General features: G+C 47.6%; 9 protein-coding genes across 9 annotated transcripts; 2 read left to right on the plus strand and 7 right to left on the minus strand.

Annotated features, from left to right (window-relative positions):
• The first annotated feature begins 851 nt into the window (after window positions 1-851).
• ASPZODRAFT_131692 (hypothetical protein) lies at window positions 852-1,534 on the plus strand. The gene is made up of 3 exons (XM_022722815.1): window positions 852-981; window positions 1,034-1,406; window positions 1,468-1,534. The coding sequence occupies exons 1-2, from the start codon at window positions 863-865 to the stop codon at window positions 1,206-1,208; spliced, it is 294 nt and encodes a 97-aa protein (XP_022582559.1). The 5' UTR covers window positions 852-862; the 3' UTR covers window positions 1,209-1,406; window positions 1,468-1,534.
• ASPZODRAFT_24917 (hypothetical protein) lies at window positions 1,256-4,044 on the minus strand. The gene is made up of 9 exons (XM_022727980.1): window positions 3,957-4,044; window positions 3,885-3,910; window positions 3,716-3,824; window positions 2,694-3,642; window positions 2,089-2,644; window positions 1,971-2,038; window positions 1,805-1,919; window positions 1,705-1,755; window positions 1,256-1,656 (listed from the first exon to the last, which is right to left on the minus strand). Exons 1-9 carry the CDS (start codon window positions 4,033-4,035, stop codon window positions 1,468-1,470), a joined length of 2,142 nt encoding a protein of 713 aa, XP_022582560.1. The 5' UTR covers window positions 4,036-4,044; the 3' UTR covers window positions 1,256-1,467.
• Window positions 4,045-4,385: 341 nt separating this feature from the next.
• On the minus strand, window positions 4,386-5,746 carry ASPZODRAFT_15496 (hypothetical protein; the record flags this gene model as incomplete). Its single annotated transcript, XM_022726155.1, has 3 exons — window positions 4,386-5,170; window positions 5,219-5,551; window positions 5,611-5,746. The coding sequence occupies 3 exons, from the start codon at window positions 5,744-5,746 to the stop codon at window positions 4,386-4,388; spliced, it is 1,254 nt and encodes a 417-aa protein (XP_022582561.1).
• Window positions 5,747-6,116: 370 nt separating this feature from the next.
• On the minus strand, window positions 6,117-7,729 carry ASPZODRAFT_166103 (hypothetical protein; the record flags this gene model as incomplete). Its single annotated transcript, XM_022726738.1, has 6 exons — window positions 6,117-6,290; window positions 6,348-6,714; window positions 6,770-7,000; window positions 7,049-7,116; window positions 7,180-7,445; window positions 7,504-7,729. The coding sequence occupies 6 exons, from the start codon at window positions 7,727-7,729 to the stop codon at window positions 6,159-6,161; spliced, it is 1,290 nt and encodes a 429-aa protein (XP_022582562.1). The 3' UTR covers window positions 6,117-6,158.
• A 549-nt stretch (window positions 7,730-8,278) lies between these two features.
• ASPZODRAFT_15498 (hypothetical protein) lies at window positions 8,279-10,159 on the minus strand (the record flags this gene model as incomplete). Its single annotated transcript, XM_022726158.1, has 5 exons — window positions 8,279-9,031; window positions 9,096-9,400; window positions 9,454-9,734; window positions 9,791-9,924; window positions 9,989-10,159. 5 exons carry the CDS (start codon window positions 10,157-10,159, stop codon window positions 8,279-8,281), a joined length of 1,644 nt encoding a protein of 547 aa, XP_022582563.1.
• Window positions 10,160-12,991: 2,832 nt separating this feature from the next.
• On the plus strand, window positions 12,992-15,095 carry ASPZODRAFT_131696 (hypothetical protein). Its single transcript, XM_022722816.1, has 3 exons — window positions 12,992-13,585; window positions 13,628-14,140; window positions 14,197-15,095. Exons 1-3 carry the CDS (start codon window positions 13,031-13,033, stop codon window positions 15,064-15,066), a joined length of 1,938 nt encoding a protein of 645 aa, XP_022582564.1. The 5' UTR covers window positions 12,992-13,030; the 3' UTR covers window positions 15,067-15,095.
• An 803-nt stretch (window positions 15,096-15,898) lies between these two features.
• Window positions 15,899-19,356, minus strand: ASPZODRAFT_15500 (hypothetical protein; the record flags this gene model as incomplete). Its single annotated transcript, XM_022726160.1, has 2 exons — window positions 15,899-17,611; window positions 17,665-19,356. The coding sequence occupies 2 exons, from the start codon at window positions 19,354-19,356 to the stop codon at window positions 15,899-15,901; spliced, it is 3,405 nt and encodes a 1,134-aa protein (XP_022582565.1).
• A 63-nt stretch (window positions 19,357-19,419) lies between these two features.
• Window positions 19,420-20,304, minus strand: ASPZODRAFT_15501 (hypothetical protein; the record flags this gene model as incomplete). The annotated part of the gene is made up of 3 exons (XM_022726161.1): window positions 19,420-19,713; window positions 19,771-19,959; window positions 20,011-20,304. 3 exons carry the CDS (start codon window positions 20,302-20,304, stop codon window positions 19,420-19,422), a joined length of 777 nt encoding a protein of 258 aa, XP_022582566.1.
• Window positions 20,305-21,052: 748 nt separating this feature from the next.
• ASPZODRAFT_141599 (hypothetical protein) lies at window positions 21,053-21,649 on the minus strand (the record flags this gene model as incomplete). The annotated part of the gene is made up of 1 exon (XM_022724765.1): window positions 21,053-21,649. One exon carries the CDS (start codon window positions 21,647-21,649, stop codon window positions 21,053-21,055), a length of 597 nt encoding a protein of 198 aa, XP_022582567.1.
• Between the last annotated feature and the right edge of the window lie 636 nt (window positions 21,650-22,285).

Raw genomic sequence — 22,285 nt, forward strand, 5'->3', positions numbered from 1 at the left:
CTATTAATATAACTAGAAAAATACTTTTTAATGCAACCTAGTTACTTCTATGAGCTTACTTCTATTCAGCTTATTAGTCTTCAACTAAAAATAATAGCTACTTGGCCCTTTTATATTGATATGTGAAGTCAGCTGCTGCAGGACTGCTTTTATGATCAGAAAGCTGCGATAAATCTAGGACAGCTATATAGATACTCTAAACTCGGGTTATAACGCTGCATGAAGAGGCCACTAGGACTAGGGATCAGTGGCACTGAGCTGTTAGGTCTAATCTAACAAAGTGATTTTACAAAGAGTCCAACAGTAACAAATCTCCAATCTCGGACTCGGCTGCGGAGGTCTCGGCTAGACCGGGTCCCCGCAGTATTTCCACGCGAGCGGGGGGGGGCACTCTATAGAATCTCACCTTCCCCAACTCATTGAAAGAAACATCTCACAGTTTCTATCTTCCAACCTACTCAAAATGACTCTGATAATCCATGGCTCTCCTTCAAGCATTGTTCGTATCTCCATAACATCCTCGTCTTCTAAGCTGACTTTTAGTGCACCCGACGCATTCTCGGCGCGGTGTCGCAGGCTGGGTTGCGGGATAGTAAGTTAATATGTATTCCACTGCTAGTTGAATATATAATAACAATATAGAGGTCGAGTTGAACGTCATCACCGACTGGTCTATTATCAAGACGGAAGACTGGCTGCAGAACCACCACCCTGTTGGCCAGCTGCCTTACCTTGAAGACACGGATGCAGGGATTGAGCTGTTTGAGAGTCGGGCGATTATTAAATGTGAGACTCGTGAATTATAACCGATTGAAGCCCGGACTAATGATTAGATATCCTGCTCAAGTTCCAGTCTCCCCTGATGCCATCGACGAATGATTTGGTTGCTTTCGCCAAGTTTGAAACGGCGTGTTCAGTGGAATTTGCCGACTTTGAATCATTCGCTACCCGGATCACCTACGAGCTTATTTTCAAGAAGGGGTATCGTTATATCATCCGATGGCGCACGTTGAATAATGCTAATATTGTACAGCAAAGGAGAACCGGTCAACGAAGGTGTGTTGAAGATGGCCCAGGGTGCTCTCACCCACCGACTGCAGGGCTACAACCGCATGCTGGCCAAGACGCGGTATCTAGCTGGCGATCAGCTCACAGCTGTCGACCTGTTCCATCTTCCATTTGGCGACGCCATGATTCAGGTATGTTAGGGTTTGGGGTTTGGGGTTTTCATTTAAGTGCACAAGAATACTAACCGTCAGACCGATTCGGCCCCTGCTCTCATCGATGGAAGCCTTCCACACGTTGCCCGGTGGTGGAAGGAGATCTCGACGCTTGAAGGGTGGACCAAGGTCAAGGAGGAGGTGTGGGGAGACAAGTTGCCTGCCTGGGGGTGGTAGAGTAGAGCTCTAGAACAGAGCTTTAGAATAGAGAATGTTAGTGATAAATGTGAATAAAGAGGTGACATACTCAATCAATGTGATTCCCAACACCCGCCTCCATCCCATCTGCCATCCAACCACCGAAAAGAGTCATGAAACTCCCGATGTCCGGTGTGATGTCGCCCTGGTGGTCCTGGCCAAGTGCAATCTCTCTGTCAAACGCGCTCCCATTGATTAATGGTGATAATGAAAGACGGTTCGCATTGAATGGGTGAGTCTGTGGATTAGAATCAGGTAATACGAGATAGAGGCATAGAAGACCAACAGAGATCTCCAGCTGTCCCGCATCCATCTCATTTTCCTGCCTGGGAGGCGACTATTTGATCAGGATATATCTACGATACAATAAATACGCGGAACCATACCTGAAGGCCAATGTTTTGGACAGCCGGTGGCTGTTCGTCCTCTCTGGGATCGTGCTTGAGATTGTGGATTCGCCGTCGCCAGGGGTGGTGAGGCGTTTGGATGCCGGATGTCTCGCTGAGTGCTGATGAGCCTAAATGAACAGTGATAAACGGACAAGATGCATACCTCTGGCTGGGTTCGAGGCCTCTAATTGGAATTCCATGCCGTGAAAGCATTTTGCGCATTTCCCTCAGCTGCAAAGTCAGCATAATATAACCATGAACAGAAAGATTCAGACACTTACCAACCACTGTCCCTGGCGAAAATATTTGGCAGCCCGTTCTACAAACGGCATCAACTTCTCACATTCACTCTGTAGCTGCGGTACAGCCTCTGCGCGGGCCTCAGAGGGCAACATGAATAGCCACTGGATCTGCACACGCATCGCTTCAAATAAATAGATGGGCAGGCTGGTGTCGAGCAGGATCAGGTCGTCGGTAGAGATATACCCGGCCAAAGTATCAAAGATCCCCCCTATGCGGCGTGCATGGTCCACACACTCGCTACGATGATGCTGGACCCAGCCTGGGGGCGCCTGGGCGAGTGTCGCCAGCGGGAGACTCTCGGGGAACCCTGGGAGAGCCAGACGATGCAGATCAAGCATACATTGGTGGTACATGACGTGCAGCATGACGGTGGCTGTGAGCTGGTTCTGCGCAAGTCGTGCGTAGACAGTATTTGCCACGAGCTGGAACTGAGGCAAAAGCGTGCGTCGCCAGGCAGTGATTTTGCGCAGACACCGGGCAAAGACCGAGTTCTCTTCCCATGGAGGAGTCTCATCAGTTGGATGGCGAGTGCATCTAGAAAGGCAGTTAGCCAGTTGACAGTGACAGTAGGTGGCAGTCTTACTCTAGAATCATATGGCGGATACCAGTCAACTGGACATAATGACCAAACAAACCAACCTCGCCCGAGGCACCCAGCTCTGTCTCGCCCTCGAGATCGGGCACGGGTGTGATGCAGGGAACGCCGAAGAGAAAGTAGTGATCCTCGCAGGGGAGCTGGATGCGCACGCGTTCTGTGCGGATGAGGCCGAATTCAGGCACGCCCGTCGACATCATCCTGTCCAGACAGTAGCATGCCCAGAAGAGCCTCCGCCGCGTCTCCTGTTCCACCCAGGTCAAGCCTTGATCGTTGCTGTCATCTTGTCGGTGCAATCCCAGGGCCAACGCTGTGCGACACGCTATCGAAGACAGGATCCATGCCGTCTCAAACCGCCCGGCGTGGATATCATACCGGGCGAGCAGCAGCGCGGCGGCGACGGTGCTGGTGGTCATCTCCTCGCCGATCAGGAGCATTGCTTTGGCTTCACGCGCCCAGTTCTGCGCCACGGGCGGATCGGGCACAGGAAGAGTCGAACTGTCGCTCGAGGGGAGAAAGCGTGAGGCCACGGCACAGAGAGCCAGGATGAGCACGCGGTTGACCTGGCCAGCCTGGACATCGCGAAGCAGGGTGCCCCGGTGGACAAAGGCGTTGGCTTGGGCAGGGTAGACATAGTGGAAGAAGGCATTGATATGCTCATCGAGCACGGCTCGAGGAATATAGTCATTGCGGTCGATCACGCTCGCTTCTCTGTGATCTGGCGAGGCTATAAACACCTCGTTGGGCGACTGTTCCGTCGAACTGGGCATTACGTCAAAAGCCACTGTCGGCGCCAGCTGCTGGTCATCCCCCGTGGCTTCATAATCGCACACGATGCCCCTGTCGCGACAGTGAAAGCACGCCGGACGCTCTCGCGAGCACCGACATCGGGCAATGCGACACGCACAACAAGACACTTGGCGAGACTGGCGAGACGCTGTATAATGATCAGTATCTAACTTGACTTTTTCTGTAGAGCGAAGCTTCAATATATAGTACTCAAGGCATACAATTGTTTGAGCGGGCTTTTGCAGTGGTTGGCTGCACTTCAGGCCACTTGCACTCCAGGTTGATCCGTTCGCAGTTCCGACATCGGCCAGGCGCCTCATCACATTTTACCTGGTGGTTTAGGGTTTAGGGTTGAGGGTTGGGTTAGGAGAGGATTGTCGATGAACTCACCTTTCTCGTGCGGCAGGTTAAACACCCTGCCAGGGGTTAGAATATGGGCATTTCCAAATCTACCAGGCTTACCAGTTCTTGTACGTCTAGCCCTGCTGCGTGTATACAAGCCGGAGTGGCGGTAAGATGGCTGATCGTCGCGGGAGTACATGGGGATTGCCTTACGGGATGTTGGAGAAGAGAAATATTTGAAGGAAGAGCGGCCAAGTCCGATTTGACATGCTACCCCGCAGATTATATTACTAATCCTCTATCCGTACTAACCATAAATATACTAGCCCCCAAGTCTAAGTGGGGCATACCCCACACTTGATGCTAGCTCTAGATGTAGACACGAACTACCTAAACCCTAACCCTAACCCTAAACAGTAGTACAATGCCAACACAACCATCTCATGTCCAATAGTTAATCCTAGACTTATTAGATTATATGATGTAGGAATGCCGCATAGTTCTATAAGACAGTATTTAGATTATATTCCTAATATGCCCTTTATTGATCTAATATCCGCGACGAGGCTTCACAGTGAAGATGGTGCACACTTTAACAACAACCAACCAGGCAGCTAGAATGGGCAGACTGAGGGAAAGGGGATATGCACCCCCCTGCGACCAGATGTGCTGCTCTGCCAGCCACATGGAGTGCGCGGGGAAGAAGTAGCTGATGTGGTAGAAGGCATTCGATAGCTCAACTGGACTGCCAGCACTCGACACATTTGTAATCATCCAGGTGAACATGCAGTAGGGGATATACTGCTGTGGTACAAAGGCAGTGATGATATCAAGCACGTCAAACACAATGGTCGAGAAGACGGTATACAGGATCCAGAGAGCCCAAAATAGCCGAGCATTAATGGGGTATCCCTCGCGGAAGATCATCTGCCAGGACGTGAGACATATGCCCATGAAGCACGCCCATCCCAGGGAGAGAGGCAGCCGCCACTTGAAGTAGTCCCAAGTGGAAACGGCTGCGAAGCGGCCACATGCCTTGGAGAGGTTGTTCAGAGCAAGAAGAAAGAAGAATTGTGCAAGAACTACCACCACAATCATCAAGGTGTTGAAGGTGGTGCGGTCGCCAAAGGTAAATGATCCATAGCTGGTATCGACATATGTATACCCAAGTGGCCTCAGAAATGTGCCCAGCTGTGCTTGGGATATGTTTCTGGTCAGAACATCCTCCCAATATACTCCCGCTAGAGTCTGGCGGAAGTATGCAGCGGCGGCATTGGCAATCGCTTCCAGGTTGTCGAGCACGACCGAGGGATAAAAGGCAGTATAGCGGGCACCTAGCATGGTCAGATGCGAAAATATGACAAGGTAGTCAAAGTACATACTATTTCCAAAAAGCATATACACTGCATCCACATCATATACAGAGGTGTTTGTCCCTGCCAGTGTCGCGTTGAGTTGGGCAGTGGCATCGGCAGAGGCATAGATCGCGCCCCAGAATTGGCCTATGAAGACTGCGTGCTTCACCTCCTGCAGGGTGTATTCCCTGGCCGAAGCGACGACATAGGTTGGATTGTTGACTGGTCCATTGGCATCATCAACCGCTGCCAGGAGGGCCTGACCAACCAGAGACCCATCATAGTCCACAACAAGCATCTGGGCGCGGTACATGTACTCTGAGCCATGGAAGTAACTGCCCAGTAACCAGCTCACATTGCCTGTGCGGTTAGCCATGTTTCCAGGGAATAGGGCCGGAGATAGTTATGGTCATGGTTACCCCAGAATACAACAGCAATAATCGCCACAGATATCCCCAGCCGTTTGAGGAATTGTCTGTTCATGTTGGCTGGCTTGGCTTCATCTCCTATAGCACCCGACAGACTCTCTTCCCCCGAGATGTCAGAGGTACTCATTGCAGGGCCTTTGTCTAGCATATTTTTTAAATCACAACCAGGACATATTCATTCACTACTCACATAGCCCATCAAGATATTAAACATCTTCAACCTTGATGATGCTGATTCAGCAACCCGAGGCCGCTCGCTCCGCAGGCGACCGGAGCGACAACTGGAAGCGAACGCAGATCCTCAAGTGTAGGAATTATGTTAGCTAATAACTTGTGGCCTTTGGTATTTGAATATTAAATTTCTTTTATTACTTTATTACTTTATAAACTAAGGAATCAATATCCCAAGCAAAGTCCACAGCCTATAATCTTATGTAAATAGATGTATTCAGATGACCGCCTATATTTATGGAAATTATACTATTCTCAGTAGATGTAGCCTAGTTCACTGAATATATTTATTCTATATCTATACTGATCTATTTCTGCTCTAAAGCCTCAAAAAGCGCTCTTTCAATGATCTTCTTGGACCCCTTGACGACTGGCCCACTACCAGGCAACAATTGAGTAGAAAAGACAACCGCAATCCCGGTAGCAGGGTCGATATAAAACTAGCCAGTTAGTCAACTTACAAAAAAACCGCAAGCCCTGAGGACGAAAAAACTTACATCTGTTCCGGCTGCTCCCCCCCATCCAGCGGATCCAGGGCGTCTCCCCCAACCCCCCTTGCGCTCCTTGCCAACTATCATCGGTACGCTACCCAGAGTGACACTAACATCGTCTGTAGTGAGGAAGATGTCCTTTTCCTCCTCAAGGAAATGAAAGTACGCGTTGAGCATATCGTCCACCCCGATGACCTGTGGCCCCTCCAGATCGGGAGAGAGAAGAAGACGATATGTTTCAGGCTTGAGCAGGGGGGTAAAGTTCTCTGAAACACCCAGATGGCCAGCGAGCACGTTCTGTAGCAGAGTTGCGATATCGGCTGGAGAGGCATACAGGGCAGCTCCGCCGGTGGGATATTCAATGTTGGCTCGTCTGTGATGAGTAAGTATGGTATTGTGTAGTATAGGATGATACTGGCTAGACTGACCCTGTGGGCAGGAAATGGCTCCCCTGTTGGCCTGTCCAAGGCTCAAACTCGTGTTTCCCATCTGAATCCGTCCTTGTGATCCATCGCAGTGGCATGATGCGTCCAACCAGGTTGGGATCGTCGTGGGGATAGAAAGAGGCCGTTTGAATGGCCAGGGGACGAAAGACGTGTTCCTGGAGATACTCCTCCAACTCCTGGTGGGCGATTCGGGGGAAGAGAAGCGAAAGCCAGCTAAATGGTCAAGAGAATATAGGAAAGAAAAGATTCTCGCCCACTTACTCGTTGCTGGATCCGTACTTCCACACTTCACCTGGCTGGCCGGTCGGAGGCGTGTGAATGAGGCTCTCCTATAAAGAAGTAAGTGATCAATGGTTGAGCGTTTAGTGTTGGGAGGTCCCATATCCACTCACTGCCTTGCAGGTGTTGATGAAGCCTTTTTCGTGGCCCGGAATGGCTTTCCATTGCTTGATAATAGCTCCATACTCAGCATCAAATCCACTCGTCCCGTTAAGCATATCGCGCAGAGTGATTGCACGGATAGAAGGCTCAAAGATGGGATCGCCCTGTTCATCAAAGCCTCGTAGGATCTGGCGTGAGATGGATTCCAGCTCCGGCGAGAATTTGCTCATTGGAGTGTCCAACGCGATGAGCCCTTGGTCCACCAGTTGCAGATAGGCTGCTCGGCTGTCAGCATCATAACTTTGAGCGTTGTTACTTTAAACACCATGTCCTACCGAAAGAAACCACAAAGCGAGTCACACTGCTGGCCCAGATGATGGTATTGCCATCGACAGAAGGGCTCGTTTCACGCTGGAGGACATCGAATGGGCCGGTCTGGTAATTGAAGATCACCTCGGTGGGAGACACCACAGTTAGAAAGCACCCAGGGAAGTTGGATGACAGTTTGTCCAGGGCATCCTTAAGGTGGGTAACCCCGTTGCTCGACAGATGAGGGCTCATTCTTTGTATAATTTGTGAGTGAATGGTGTTGCGGATAACTATCTGATAACTGTTAGTTATAAGTTCTCGCGTAACTCGGTTCGAAGGAAGAGGGGCAACCCGTGTAAATAGATTGACTAGAGTATTAGTTAATAAAAATACAGTCAACTATTGAATTTCCTGCAAAGCCCAAGTAATGCTTTGATTCATTATGAATAGCATTAGGAAAAAGGCAGGAAATGGATACATCATACTGAGTTAACTCCAAGGTAACTTCATAATCTTAGTTTTACAGTTCCACAGCCAGTAGACGTCTTTATTGCTAAGCCCCGCACATTCAAACGTCGTCTCAGGATTGTCCATTAAATAACCTACTGCCTACCTTGCTTAAGAGTCTTATCTTACTTAGGGTTTAGGGTTACTGAATAAAATTGAGATTATCAATAACCGATTCCACTATAAATATAGGCCAACTAAATGTAGAGATCAAGATCCTGCACCCGTCCACTTACACGAAATCCACCATGCAACTTGTACTTAACATGCTTAAGATATGCTAAATTTATGCTGCTATGGCTCAGTTGCGGAAACCTCGTCATGTAGCACATTGCTTCCATAGTTGCCCGTACAATCAGTCGAGGCAAACTTCCTGGCAGGGATCTTGCGGGCATAGAGCTCATCAATCTGCGCGTGAGAACGCCCCGTATAGTCCGGCACCCAGACAAGACAGATGATGAGAAACAAGGCACCAAAGCCACCGAAGAAGAAGCCCACCTGGGTGCCCCAGTCCTCCAGGATAAAGGGGAAAAGGATACTGGTGCATTGGCCGACCAGACTGCCAATTGACATGCTGATCGAGGTGGTTTTAGCCCGTAAGCGGCTGCTGCCAGACTCCGAGGCATACAGAAAGCTGACTGCCTGTGGACCCAGCTGGCAGCCAATGTTGGAGATAACGACGCCAGCGATGACCAGATTCCCTGCAACCGCATTCCCGGCAATTGTTGACCCCCAGCGAGCGCCCACAGCCCCGATCATAAACATCCCCCCGGTCTGGATAAACAGGCCGACCACCAGGATCAACCAGCGGCCGATGCGTTGGTTTTCTACCAAGATAGCCGCAAACAGATTGACGGCAATGCCAGTGCACTGGACAATCACCGTGGACTGCAGCGCGTTACTCTCGCCGGCCAGGGAGAAGAAGTAGGCGCTGAGGATCAACACCACATTACCAGCCAGGACCCATGCTAGGGCTGGGATCATGGCCACGCCAGTCCGGCGGAGATTGCTCCCTTGCAGACAAGCAAGCCAGCTTTCCCCTCGGTTCTATACGGATCAGCATCACGGCCCAAAGTGTATTAACTGACTAGAGTGATAGATTTCAACTTACGGCTTCATTTTCCATCCGTTCCTTGTCAACGGTATACTGGAGCTTGGCGAGCTCGAGCTCCAGATCATCCGTCGTCATCCAGGGATAGATCCATTGCAACGATTTCATAGCATCGGGGAGTCGATTCTTGATCACGAGCCAGGACGGAGACTCGACGAGCATCACAAAGGCGGCGGCAGACATGACGACTGGCAGGGCAATCATGATATACAGGGGAATCTTCCATTGGAGAGGATTGGATGGGTCGGACCAGGTTTTGGCAGATAGATCAAGGGCGATAGCAGCGACGAGATTGCCAAGATTAGCTGGTTATTAGTTGGCATTCGTATATGTAGAAGAAGTTTATAGTCGATCTTACTGAAGAATTGATAACCGATCAAACAGCCACCACGAAGCTCACGGGGACTGACTTCGGCGACATATGTTGCAGACGACGCCATTATGGATCCAGTGGCGATTCCCATGACGACTTTGGAGAGCAGCCAGATCTTCCAGTTGATTGACTCGGTCTCAATGATGGCACCGATAACAATCAGGCCCATAGACCCGATTATCACCATCTTGCGGCCGTACCTGTCGCTGAGGATTCCAGCCATATAATATCCAAAGAACTGGCTAGGTGTAGCACCTGCATTCCAACTGATACTGATGTCAATATCAATGATTGATTTAATTTGCTTGGGGGAAATGCGTACGCAGAAACGTGTCCAGCCGCGACGACATATGCCTGAGAGGTCTCATCCCAGGCGCCCATCACCTTGCAGAAGGCCTGGGAGCCCAGCATACTGCCAGACATGCTCAGCTCCGCGCCTTGGAGAATTGCGGTCGCCTAGAAAAATAACCGATCAATGCTGAGCGTCAGGGGTGCTGGTAAAAGAATAGAGGCCACTGACCAGCACAACGACGACCACCGAGAAGGCGCGTGGATTCTGAATCAGGACTTTCCACACACTTTGTCCTTTGCCTAGTTCTTCCTCGGCTGCGACGCGCAGGTGGGCGTGCACCTCATCGGAGATTGCTTCGACATGGTCGGCCCCTGATTTCACATCGTCTATTCTTGCCATTGTTGAGGTAAAATGGATGATGAATGCAGTACTCTAATGAATTTACACAGAACCATAGTAGACAGGCCTGGACCATCTTATACTACCACATGGGAACCCCACAAAGGGCCCTGTCGGTGGGGTCTCGGTTGTCGGCAATCTGTACCCCAGATTCCAAGGGACTCTTCTCCGCACTCCGACGTACCGGTCTATGCGATCCAATAAAAGTCCTCGCTTACATCGGAAGATATAACAAGTGCTACGACAGAATATACAGTCCTGACAGATCTTGGGCTCGTGATGCTTGTTGTGGACTAATAGAGACGCCCAGTGTGAAGCTCAAGTAGACTGGCATAGGGGTTTAGCCCAGTGATTGGTGTTAGTTTTGATACCAAGGGATTTTGCGCCTTGAACTAGCATTTGGATACCATGGAGTTAGCCGAGTTCAGGTTTCTTGTGTGCTATTCAATCGAGCATTAAACTTCATCGCCTTGGCTGGTTGGTTGACGGCATTAATGGCCCTACAGCCCAGGGGCGTAAAAGGAGTACATCATTATGAGGTGTAATGGGTGTCTCTCAGAGACGATCTGGATATTTTCATCCATATATCAATAAAAGACCTATATACTAATCCTATATCTTTTTCATATCTAATCATTTGAGCTTTTGACTATGATCAAGTAGTCTTAAATACGGTAGAATATATAAAGATATGCTTGTAGTAATTTACCTTCTCTGCTGAAATAATAAGTAGAAACCTTCTCTAGAGACAGTAAGGATATTACCGGAGACGCTGTTTTGTTGCAACGGATATTAAGAGGGCCAATCATCAAGGGCTGTATAAATAGTAAATATAAGACATTAGATAGATGAAAGGCGTAGGGGAAACTAGCTGTTGCAATCATAGATATAATCATAGACTAGGTGCAGAGACGCAAGTGATGGATAGGAAAGGATAAGACGTATTGCTTGTAAAGGTGGATATATTATAGGTAAATACAGCAATTAGGGAGTAGATCCAGTGTAGTCCCCGCAAAGGAGTAGATTCGGCGTACTCCCCTCACTCCGCCGGAGTACATCAGGCCGGTGTGCATTCCTCCAGGAGAAACAGTATCTGCCAATCTCTTAAAACTAAGTTTATTTATACTGGCTGTAGAGTGTTTTATCCTATATGGCATATATGGCCAGTGCTTGGGTTTCAGCCTCATTAAGTCCTCCCTCACTATTTTCTACCTGAAGTAACTTATTAAGTACAGTATTAACTATGGATTCTATTGTCATAACTAGGGAGAAGAACGTATTCTTAGGAGAAAATTCCTCTTAGGTATAGTAGAGCCGAGAAGATAAAGACTTACTAGGTGTAGAGTTTAAGCCTGTCAGACTAGAGATAAAGAGTCAAGGACTAGTGAATCTCAGTCTAAGGAAATAAGAAATGATGATTCTAGGCTCTAGAAAACACTAATTAATGTCCTATCCAAGCTGCTCTAGAATAAAGCCTATAATTATCTAAAAATATGACAAGCTGAAGCTGGTTTAAAGCTATAGATATATTCTTTTAAACAGACCTTTCTCTAACAGGTGAAGAAACCTCACTAAACAGGAGCAGAGATAAAAAAATCTCTGAATAGATTATCTATCATAGGCTGGCTGGTCTGTAAAAGATAGCAAAGCTCGCGAACAGCGCCGGAAAAATGGGGGATATGATATTAGTGGTTTTGCCCGTCTGCCTAAGCCTATGACCGCTATGCTATAGATAAGTGTTCATATTGCCATCGAGATAATGGTCAATATAAGTATATATCATACTTCCAGTACTAATACATATAGGTCTGCTCAGAGCAAATCACAGAGATGACTACAAGGAAAGATGCTGTTCCCAATATTGTGGGCAAGATGAAATGGTATTCAAGATTCCTGACACCACTACAAGTAAACGATCTCAACGGGGAAGATCCCTTGCGCCAGACTTTCCCTCCCGGTTGGACTCGCAAATCTTTAATCTATACAAGGTTTACTTGAGTATACCAGAACCAGGTTCTAGTGTTTATGAGAAATCTAGCTAATCGCAGCGACTAGAGTGGTGTAAATAATAAGGCATAAAATGCTGAAAGTCAGTCAAACCGCCAGAATGCGCAATATCTAAGAGCTGAATTTATATCTTTGGATGTTAACGACAGTGCACATCTCTATTAAGGAAGCGAAATAATGAAGACGTGCTTTTAAGGTGATATAAGGGCCATAATTGAGTCTCTTTAATAAGAAAAGGATTTCCTGCTGCCAGACTTGTACTGGCCAGTTCTCTCTACTAATACATATTAAGTCTTTATAGCCTGGCAGAACGGCCAGAAGGAGCTGCTGTAGATTAGGGGAGATCCTGGAAAGGGTAAAACAATGCTATTGAATGAAATTGTGCGTGGGCTAGAAGCCAATGTGGAAAGGAACCTTAAAGACTTCCATCTCGTATACTTCTTCTCTTGGGGGACTGGCAATCGCCCTGACACAGCCACTGCTGTGCAAAGGGTTGATGTCGCCTATGTAAGTATAATATACTGTCAGAGCTATGTGATTTGAGAGTCAGCAAGATGACGTCATAATAATATAGAATGGAGTAAGTACCGCGTATGGATCATATGGCACTATGCAGTATAGGGAAGGTGGAGCCTAGACTTAATTCTAGTCATCTCATTTAGATAATATGACTGGCTGATATGTCTCCAAGCACAAGGCTGACATCTAAATTCCTCAATGTAGTAAGGAGGGATGTCCATCAGACCCCCAGCTGAACATTTCTTTAAATCCAGCTCAATCCCTATTCCCCACACCTCATTTATTTATGCAGTTTTATATCTAATACACTGATTGAATCTTGAATCTTCCTCCACAATCACCACCATGGTAAACCTCGCCCAGCGGCTCAGCACCGGCATCGGCTTCACCTCCGAAGCGATCCACGCGATGCGCGACAGGAAGAAAACCGCCTCTCAACCGTCTGTTTCGCCGCTACCAAGCTATTCCGAAGTCACATATGAAACCACCGACAAAGCTGTCTATAACAGTCGCCCGCCGTCATACCACACGGTCGATGAGCGCGATGAGGCGGCGAGCTATGATTCATATGATGAGAATGAGGCTGCGTGGGAGCTCGATGAGATGGGCGAGAGCATGCGACCGGAAAATGAATCGGATGCTTTAACACCGACGGCTGCCACTACCTCCGCATTCGACTTGGAGTCAGTAAATGGGGATCCGACGCTCGCGTTGGTACAGATGGCGGGCTTAATGCCAAACCCAGTGCCGAAGCTGCCTGTCCCAGTCATTATCCCGCAGCGACGACCAGGAAACAAGGACCGGGGCTTTGTGCGTGCATATGCGCCTGTATTGGAGGAGAGCGGGATCGGTCCGGATGTGTTTATGCAGTTCCTAGACACTCTTGACCAGCAAAACAAGGTAATTCTTCTCTTGACGGTTTACGCCGATTGCTAATTGCAGGCCTCTCAAAATGTCGACGTGGTTAACGTCGCCACAAACATGGTCGGCTCCCTCCCCGAGGCGGCTTTTCACGTTACCAACAATGTTCTGTCAGTCGCAGCGGGCGCCGCGTGCGAGGTCCAGACGCACAAGACGAACAGCTTCCTCAACAGGGTGAATCGTGATCTGTTTATGCCACGGGGCCTATTCGCAATGGTCATGTCCTTCAGAGACGACACTTCGGCCACAGATGGCCTCGTGAGGATTAGGAAGCAGAACATCAACCACATCGCTGCCAGATACAGCCACCTGGATCCAGCCTCGTCCAGGCACAAGCAGGGCCTGCGCAGATTGCGTTCGACAAGTAGCCAAACAGGCGGCCGGCTTGAGTTGCCAGAGTCAGCGCCTTTAGTATTTCCGCATCTAGACCGCGCCGCTGCCCAGGCTACCACCGGCGATACAACATTGACCAAACTCAAGGGTGCAAGCGCATGGGTGACGGACTATTTTGACCGTAAGGCGCAGGCAGAATTTGTATGTCGTCGTGGCTCGATGAAGATCTCGTTGGTGTAATCACTCATATGGAACAGGAAGCGGCGCATTTTGGCTCTGCACTTGCGGTCCCCGAGGCAGAGCGCGAAGGCTTCAAGTCCCGCTATAATGACCCAGAGCACCCAGCCAACAGCGGCTCCCTGGCCTCGCTGGTTACAGGCGGCAAAATCGATACAAACGTGTGGCGTGCGCGAAAGGCGTCAATCCGACGGAAGAAATACCAGCTGATTGGCTTGGAACCCCCGAACTGCAAGGGCGCCTTTGGGCCAATCCACAGTGCTATCAACGTGGGAAGGGCTGTCAAGGAGCGAAAAAACAGGCAGAAGTCGGGCATAACAGCGATAGCAGGAAATCCAAACGTCAAGACCTTCAATAAGGACGTCCTGTACCTGCTGATCATGAATCTGCCGAGCCAGGAGGAAGTGGAAGATTCCACCGCGCAGCTCGAAAAGGCGATGTGGGATCTTGAGCAGGCGCTGGGACAGCAGGCAGACCACAAGGATGCGATCTCAGGGCCAAAGCTGACACTGAGAGAGCAGGCGCTGCTAGAGGACTCGGACGAGGAGAATGAGGTGGCTTCTTCTGAGAAGCCTGCATACAGCCATAAAGATGGATACAATTCATCTGGCTGTGATGAGAAGACGTTCGATAAGGAGGATGCAGCTTATGATATGGTGCCAGCATATGACGAGAAGCCTCCACATAATACATTTGAATGTGACGAGCAGGGGTTCAATGGGGATGCGGCTTATGATATCAAACCGGCATTGGACGAGAAGCCTATCCCTGAGAATGAATCGCTCGATTATGATAAAAGGCAAGCATACGACTATGAGCAGGTTGAATACCATCATCATGCACTGGAATACGACCTCCAAAAGAGCAAATTATCAATAAGAAATATTTGACCGTGTGGGATATTGAGTACTAATCTTACATAGATGCTAATTATAAAGATGTATCATTAGAAGTATTGCTCTCTCCACTACAAGTCTGGTGAAACTCCCAAAAAGGTAAACCTAGGATAGCCCTTGGTCACCAAGCGGTAATTTTGCAAGAATAGTGAACCGTTAGTGCCCAATGGAGATATAGAAAGCCAACCGCCTGGGATGCTATAAGACCTTTAGTCTAGTGTTTAAAGTTACTAGAGGACTAGAAAATTCAACCATATAAACTAAAGGAGTTTACTTAACAAGAGATCCTCACCCTAGAGGCAACTCCCTGATTCACTATTTTAGGGTCTCTAAATACATAAAATATGGAGCAAGCAGCCAAACCCCAATTACCCCAATTAATATTAAAGGCAGGTAAGAGCATTTCGCTTGCGGCTTTCCCATAAGAAATCGTAAATCATACTGCGCCTAGACGAAGAAGGGTTGAATATAACATGAGCTAAATAGAGTGATGTGCTGAAGGGAGTCTCCTTACTTTTTCATTTTCGACATGAGGGGTTAAGTATGGTAACTATACACTAAGCCTATTATACCTATAAGGTTCAATCTCATCCATCATGGCTGATTTCATTTGCCTAGATGATATAGGTTATTAAATATAGTTCCTCATCTAGCCTTCAACCAGTTCATTAAGGGTATACCATAGCCTACTATAGTTGGTTTCAACTTAAGGACGGCCCATCCATTACACTTAGGTATCTAAACAATTTCATCTAGAATAGTGGTGTTATATAGCCATTAACTATCTAGTATATGCCTGCCTATTCAACCCGGTACTGCACTCTTCCTAAGTATTAGGTGATGCATCCATAACCTCTGTGCCACTGCAGTATGCCTCCCTTAATCTCTTCTTCCATTCCTTCAATAATATAGTCTGTGACCCAACAGGGATAAGAGTGTTTGGAAGCTCATCCATCTCCATCTTTGTGACCTCAGTAAACCTCCATTCCTCCCATGACTTCAGGGCGGATGGTATCTGCTGCAGTTTCTTGTAGCAGACAGCATCCCAAAAAATGTCCTTTACGCCATTTGTGGCCATCCACATTCCTGAAGAAATACACCCGGGCCCTTGGCACTTGTGGCAGATGTAGTCCACATGGCCATGAGATGAGGGTTGAGGCGCAATCTCTATCTTAGGCCCTTCGGCCCTGTTGTTTTCCTCATTGCAGGTTGCATCACTAGCAATATGGCTAGTAGTGCTGCCAGCGGCCGTCCACTTCTCTCTAGCAATAAGGCATTGGACCTTTGCAATTGAAGCTACTCTCTCACTTTCATCCAGAGGGCTCATGGCTGTGAAAAGAAGCTGGAACGCTAGGCGGTCATTTGAAGGGTCGTGATCCGAAAGCATTTCCAAGCCCATCCGAACAAGCTCCTGCACTGCTTCCCTGGCCTTGGATATTTGTCGATGTCTCATGTAATATGCTGCCAGGCATCTCGCAGCGGGCGGGTTTTTGGTTGTATCATGATCTTCTACCAGTCTCTCCAGCTTGTCACTCCAGACTCTGTCCTTGTTGTTGTTCACATGCTGCTGAAAGTAGAGCTCGGCTAATGTACTGATGACGATACCAACGTCCTCTCCAGAGACTTGATATAAGCCTCTCTGTACCGGGACAGGGCCGCCCAGGGCTCGTTCCAGCATTCCAATGGCGCGTTCCGAATATCTTTCCGTGTTGAGGCTGGACCCGATTCCGTGGAGGATCAAACCATACGTTCGTCTTAGTCCAAAAACAGCATCTGTATCTTGCTCCTCCTCAGCGAGCTGCAAAAGTGTATCGTGAATGCTGAAGATTGATGCCATGTTTCCGCTCTGAATGGCCGCCTGGATCATAGCAAGGTGGGTGCCAGGTGCTATGAGAGGTCTAATAAACCAGGGCATCGTTCCACGCTCCCATGTTTTGTGACTGGAGTTGACGATGTCAAAAATGGCAATTATCCCAGGCCAATCTTTATCATCAATATACTGCATCACCATAGTTGATAGATAGGATTTCGTGCCATAAAGCCCCATCCTCACCCCCCTTTGATAGAAATGTCTTGCCTTTTCCCGTTTATCGGGGGCTTGTTTCCAGTATTCCCTTGCCAAGCCCATCAGTGACGAGCAATAAATCATCAGCTTGGTCTTTTCAATACCCTCCACACCCTCATTCTCAATCATTTCAACATAACCTTCCATCAGAGGGATAGACATCTCTGGGCTGTTCTCCACAATAGCCATACTCACCATGATGCGGATGTCATCAGTAGGTGCAGCATCCTGAGCTCGGTGGAGACGCTCCCTGCTCGCATCTGCAAATGATCTTTTGGCTTCTTCACTGCGATCCTGGGCCTTTTCGCCAAAAAAGAAAAAAAGGGTGCTCATGAAGACGTTGAAGAACGGAATGAACGTTGAGTACGTGTCCTGATAGACCTCAAGCATCCGTCGCTCGACCCTCAATAAGTCATCCAAGGAGACATCGTTGAGGTCCACAAGATCATCATTTTCTATGTGCTTTCCAGAGTTCTCCTCTATGTTAGCTTTGAACGCCTGCCACATAAGACCATGAATGCACTTACTCGAGCTTGAAGTCCTACTAGGAAACAGATAGTTGTCGACCGGACGGGCAGGTTAAAGTTTCCCATGCGGACAGTGTCCAGTGAGATCAACTTCAGTGCCGTATCGTAGAGCAAGTCATATCGATTTGCCTGACCGTTGGCAAACGCTGTGATAATCTTGAGAGCGCTCTCACTCAGCCCTGGAGTCGCCGGAGGCCCGTCCTTGAACCATCGAGAGAGCTCCGTGCAGCCAAGATCGCTGTATAGCCATTCTTTCCGGATGGCCTCTAGCCACCTTCTCTGCCCGATACCGTGACCGTTGCTCCATACTGCATCGTTGGCTATGTCCCTGGAGATGCAGAAGAAGGTCATCATGGCTGTCTCACTGATGAAGAGCTCTGCGAGTAGTCTCTTCACCTGCGATTTCAAAGCTGGATCGACATGATCAAGATCAGTGCGTGCCAAATGCTGCAGGAGGTACTGCCCCGCATAATATACCAATGATGATGTCTCAGATCCATTAATGAGTGCTTGTAAGCACACCAGCGCAATATGAGGATTCCCGTTAACTTTGTCAATGTAAATTCGGGGCTGGTGTTGGGCGCGAGGGCCATGACGGCGCTTTTCCTCCAGGAAACGCCCGAATTCATATTTTTCGAACAGTGGCTCGGGGCAAATGTTGCGGAGAGAATGAGTGATAATATTGATTTCTGTGTCCAACACAGGATCGACATCTTTCTGGGCTGTGCTGCGGAACTGGTGGATAGGGAGAAGGGCCTCAATGTCTGGCGATCGCCAACCCACTTCTCCCACCTGGTTGGTATCAAAAATCGGGTACCGTTTCATTCGAGATGAGAAATCGTCAAACCACCGGTTTCCCCTGGAAATCAACACCACTGTGTTGATTTCTTCCGGCGTCAGGGGTCGGAGCCCGGCGGTTATCCAGGTGATGACAGTGTCCACCTCAAGAACTTCATCGTCGCTCAAATCTCGCTCCAGTTGGCGAAGAATGAGGCTGGATGTAGAAGCTTGTTTGTCTAGTACTCTCAGGATCCCATCAATTGCTCCAGGGCTGCGACTTTGCCGTCGGATGAGATCCAGTATATTGCTGACGGTAGTCCAATTGCCTCGACTTTTAACACATAGCTCGGTAACAATCCGGTTCCGATAGCTCATCACAATGCTGTTTGAAGTATCCGCCAGAGACTCCATTCGGCTCAGGTGGGCCTTGACATATGTTTCAATGTCCACCTGGCTGTGCAAAGCAATGTTTATGGCCTTGATCTTCATGCCAGCCTCCAGTAAGCGTTGCTGCCGTCTAGGAGTTGAGGTTATTAAGAATTTGATCTTATGGCTTTTTTCCGGACCCTGAGCAGAATGAAGTAAAGGTAGCAAGGGATCACTGCCTTCCGCCAGAAAGGAATCGTCAATGAGGATATAAAGCGTGTGGTTGCTCATCTTCCTTGTCTCGTTTTCCACGACAAGGTTCTTCCAGAGATCCAGGCTGGTCACAAACTTCGTCCTGTTGATTATCTCCACCATTGAGCGTGCTATGGGAGGGTGAACATTGGAATATTGCCAAATCAGGCTCCGGATGATCTGACTGAGGATGCTGTCGTTGTCGGCCGAAGAGAGTGACTTGCCAGGATCAAAGTATGATAGGACGAATCTCGGGAGACGGGCGGACTGTAAATGTTCGACGACATTGGCCATCGCAAAGGTCTTTCCCTCTCTATCATTGCCAGTGAGAAGTAGCACTGAATGCGGACCTTCTTTTCAGGCCTGGAATGCCTCTTGGTGTGGGATCCAAGTGCCCGTGCCTAGCAATGGTTTCTTGTAGACCAACCCAAGACAGCTCCTTATCGGCTCCTCTTTCTGGTTCAGATCCTCGGGATTGAAAGAGAGTGCTTGAGCGATAGCCTTGCGCCATTCCTTCTTTTCGGCGTCCAGATACGTCTTGGCGTGTACTTGGTTCAAGATCAAGTCCTTCCGGTCAGCAGTCACCTCGTCCAACTGCTTAGTCAAGTCCTGAACCAGGTTCTCGTTCAAGATGATCGACTTGAAGGTGGTCTTAAGACGGTAGGTACGGCTCTTCCAAATTCTTTCCCACTCACAGCATATGCTAACAAACAGGGCCAGATGTCTCTGGACTTTTGTAGCGAGTTGGGGGTTCATATTCATACCACGCAGATTGTCGATTCCTGTGATGCATTTCTGCAGCAACCCTTCCAGCTCACCAAGAATATCTGCATATTCCTTTGCACTGTTCAACACGAGGGCAAGCCCCGCGAAGCAAGGTGTTACTGGAGGAAAAGCCTGTTTTGATTTTGTTTAGCCACACGCGTTGCCAAAGACAAGATAACTTACAGTAGATGCCCCATCTGCAACTGTGCTGCCCAATGTGGTCACAACCTCACAGAATCTGTCAACCGCTTTGATGAGACCACGGTTTTTCCGAGTTTCGGCAGAAATGGCCACCTGGATCATATCATTTATATCCATTCCATCTATATACCTGTCTTCCAGCTCTTTCTTAAGAAGCATCCGCATGTATTTCTCCACCTGCGCCCAGGCTCTTGCCAACTTCTCCTCAGCATCATGATCAAGGTATTCACTTTGAAAAATTTTCTGTAGCTTGTCCACTGGTTTATTGCGGAACATGGTGACTTATTACATGGGGGAATGTTGAACTAGTATCAGCTCTGTGTTTGAAGGTGAGGGGGGAAGGTGGGCAAGCTTAAAAAAGTAAACATATGACTAAGTAAGAAACTAGACTTATTAGACTTGACAGGTCAGGCTTTGGCCCGATGCAGCCCAATCTATGAGTTCACAGGGTTCTCTTTCCACCCATATACCTGTGGTGTTTTCTAGGCTTTTTAGTAAGGGCTAATAATGACCTTCTAGCTACTAGAAGGTCACTGCAGAAGTTAGTAGATTATCATAAAATAGAATTAATATAATATGATATAATATAATGGAATTATATGGAATATATAATAGAATTATAGTTCATTAGTACTAATATAGAACTACATGAGTAGACTAAAGCTATCAAAGTGTCTTATATACTTCTACTCACATACATTAGAAAAATGGGTCTAGTCGGGTACTATGGTTTCACATAGGTCTATATTCTTAGTATATTTAATTCAGGTACTTTCTTACATGAATATATGACCATATAGCGCCTATTCAATGTCTTGACATTTTTGGTGACTCAGTGGTCTAGTGACCACCTGATTTTGTCAAAGAATCTATATTAGCCCATTATACTTACAACAACATTATATCCTATTATAGACCTAGTATGCAGACTATCTAGCCTATCCTGAAAATAATATTGTCCCTTAAGAACTAGATTATTCCTCTTTCCTCTAGAAGGTATAGACTCTGATTACTTTGGCTAGAGCTAGCCCGCGTATAAACTTCTAATCCAATCACTGGCGCTCTCTGCGGCTGCCCCGTTTGCAGCATGAGCATTACTGATAGTTTGTGGCGTACTATCTCCCCATGGCCCTCTTGCTAAATCCCCGATCAAGTTCATCTGCTGGCTATTCAACATGGCCACAACACCACACGCCGCGGTAAACAACTTGACCGCCGAGTCGCGCGCCGGCTCTGGCAAGACGCTGATGATTTGCTTTGCGGCCCTGTAGGCCTTATCAGATGCGTTGTTTGACTGATCTTTCATGCTGGTGGTGAATGTCATTAGTGCAGCATGGATTATATTTTGGTCTATTGTTTTGTCCACTGTGTTCGCCAGCTCAGTCAATCCATCAGAGAAAGCTGTTTCAACATCCTTGACCTGGCTTAGGCTGACTTGTTCAAGGGTCGCAAGGGGGTCATTGGCAGCAGCGGACTGCAGGGTGGCAAGATGGTCAATTGGATCTATAAGGTTATGGGCAAGAATCGCATCAAATAGACCAAAGTTCTCTGTGGTGATGCAGACTTTGGACAGTCTGGCTAGCCGATCCAGCCTAGATGTGAAACTAAGAGGGACAGGCATTGTAATTAGTAGTCATTAAGGATTAGAAAGATTCACTATATCCCTCTTATAAGGAAAGATGATATCATATGTACCTATACCTAATCATAATGACATAAGTACCAATCAATTGAATAAGGACTTTGACCCGGCCCAGTGCAATCAGGGCCTTTGAATCAGTAATTTAAGCCACTATGTTAATAGTGGTAAATTTAATAATAAGTAGGGATATAGAATTTAAATAAAACCTGAGGTAAATTCTATAAGACAAATCCTATACTTTAGGTACTTGCTGAACCTTTATGTTTTTTCTTTATCCTGCTCACCCTAAACCCTAAAGAATGGCGGAGTTGTGATAGAAACCTTAATTAGGTTAGCATAGAATCTTTATACTAACATGATCAAGGTTTCTATAACACCCTAAATCAGGGCTTAGGGTTTAGGGTTTAAGGTACATAAACCATAGTAAAGAGGATTTCTATAGGGCAAATCTTATATTTTAGATACATCCTAAACCTTCATACTTTTTCTTTATTTTGAAATATAATAATTCGTTTTTTAAGAGGATTTCAAAAATATAATCCTTTTTTTAATAGGCCTAATGGTGGTGAAGTTATAAGAGGTTAAAGATATTATAGAAACCTTAATCTAATTAGT

The sequence above is a fragment of the Penicilliopsis zonata genome (genome assembly GCF_001890105.1).
Source record: "Penicilliopsis zonata CBS 506.65 unplaced genomic scaffold ASPZOscaffold_5, whole genome shotgun sequence".
Lineage (NCBI taxonomy): Eukaryota > Fungi > Ascomycota > Eurotiomycetes > Eurotiales > Aspergillaceae > Penicilliopsis > Penicilliopsis zonata.

Coding starts and splice junctions, on each gene's coding strand:
- ASPZODRAFT_131692 (XM_022722815.1), top strand. CDS start 863: ATGCCATCGACGAATGATTTGGTTGCTTTCGCCAAGTTTGAAACGGCG. Junction 982..1,033: donor GAGCTTATTTTCAAGAAGGG/GTATCGTTATAT, acceptor AATATTGTACAG/CAAAGGAGAACCGGTCAACG.
- ASPZODRAFT_24917 (XM_022727980.1), bottom strand. CDS start 4,035: ATGTACTCCCGCGACGATCAGCCATCTTACCGCCACTCCGGCTTGTAT. Junction 3,911..3,956: donor GGCTAGACGTACAAGAACTG/GTAAGCCTGGTA, acceptor AACCCCTGGCAG/GGTGTTTAACCTGCCGCACG. Junction 1,756..1,804: donor TCCAAAACATTGGCCTTCAG/GTATGGTTCCGC, acceptor CTGATCAAATAG/TCGCCTCCCAGGCAGGAAAA.
- ASPZODRAFT_131696 (XM_022722816.1), top strand. CDS start 13,031: ATGGTAAACCTCGCCCAGCGGCTCAGCACCGGCATCGGCTTCACCTCC. Junction 13,586..13,627: donor CTCTTGACCAGCAAAACAAG/GTAATTCTTCTC, acceptor TGCTAATTGCAG/GCCTCTCAAAATGTCGACGT. Junction 14,141..14,196: donor GTAAGGCGCAGGCAGAATTT/GTATGTCGTCGT, acceptor CATATGGAACAG/GAAGCGGCGCATTTTGGCTC.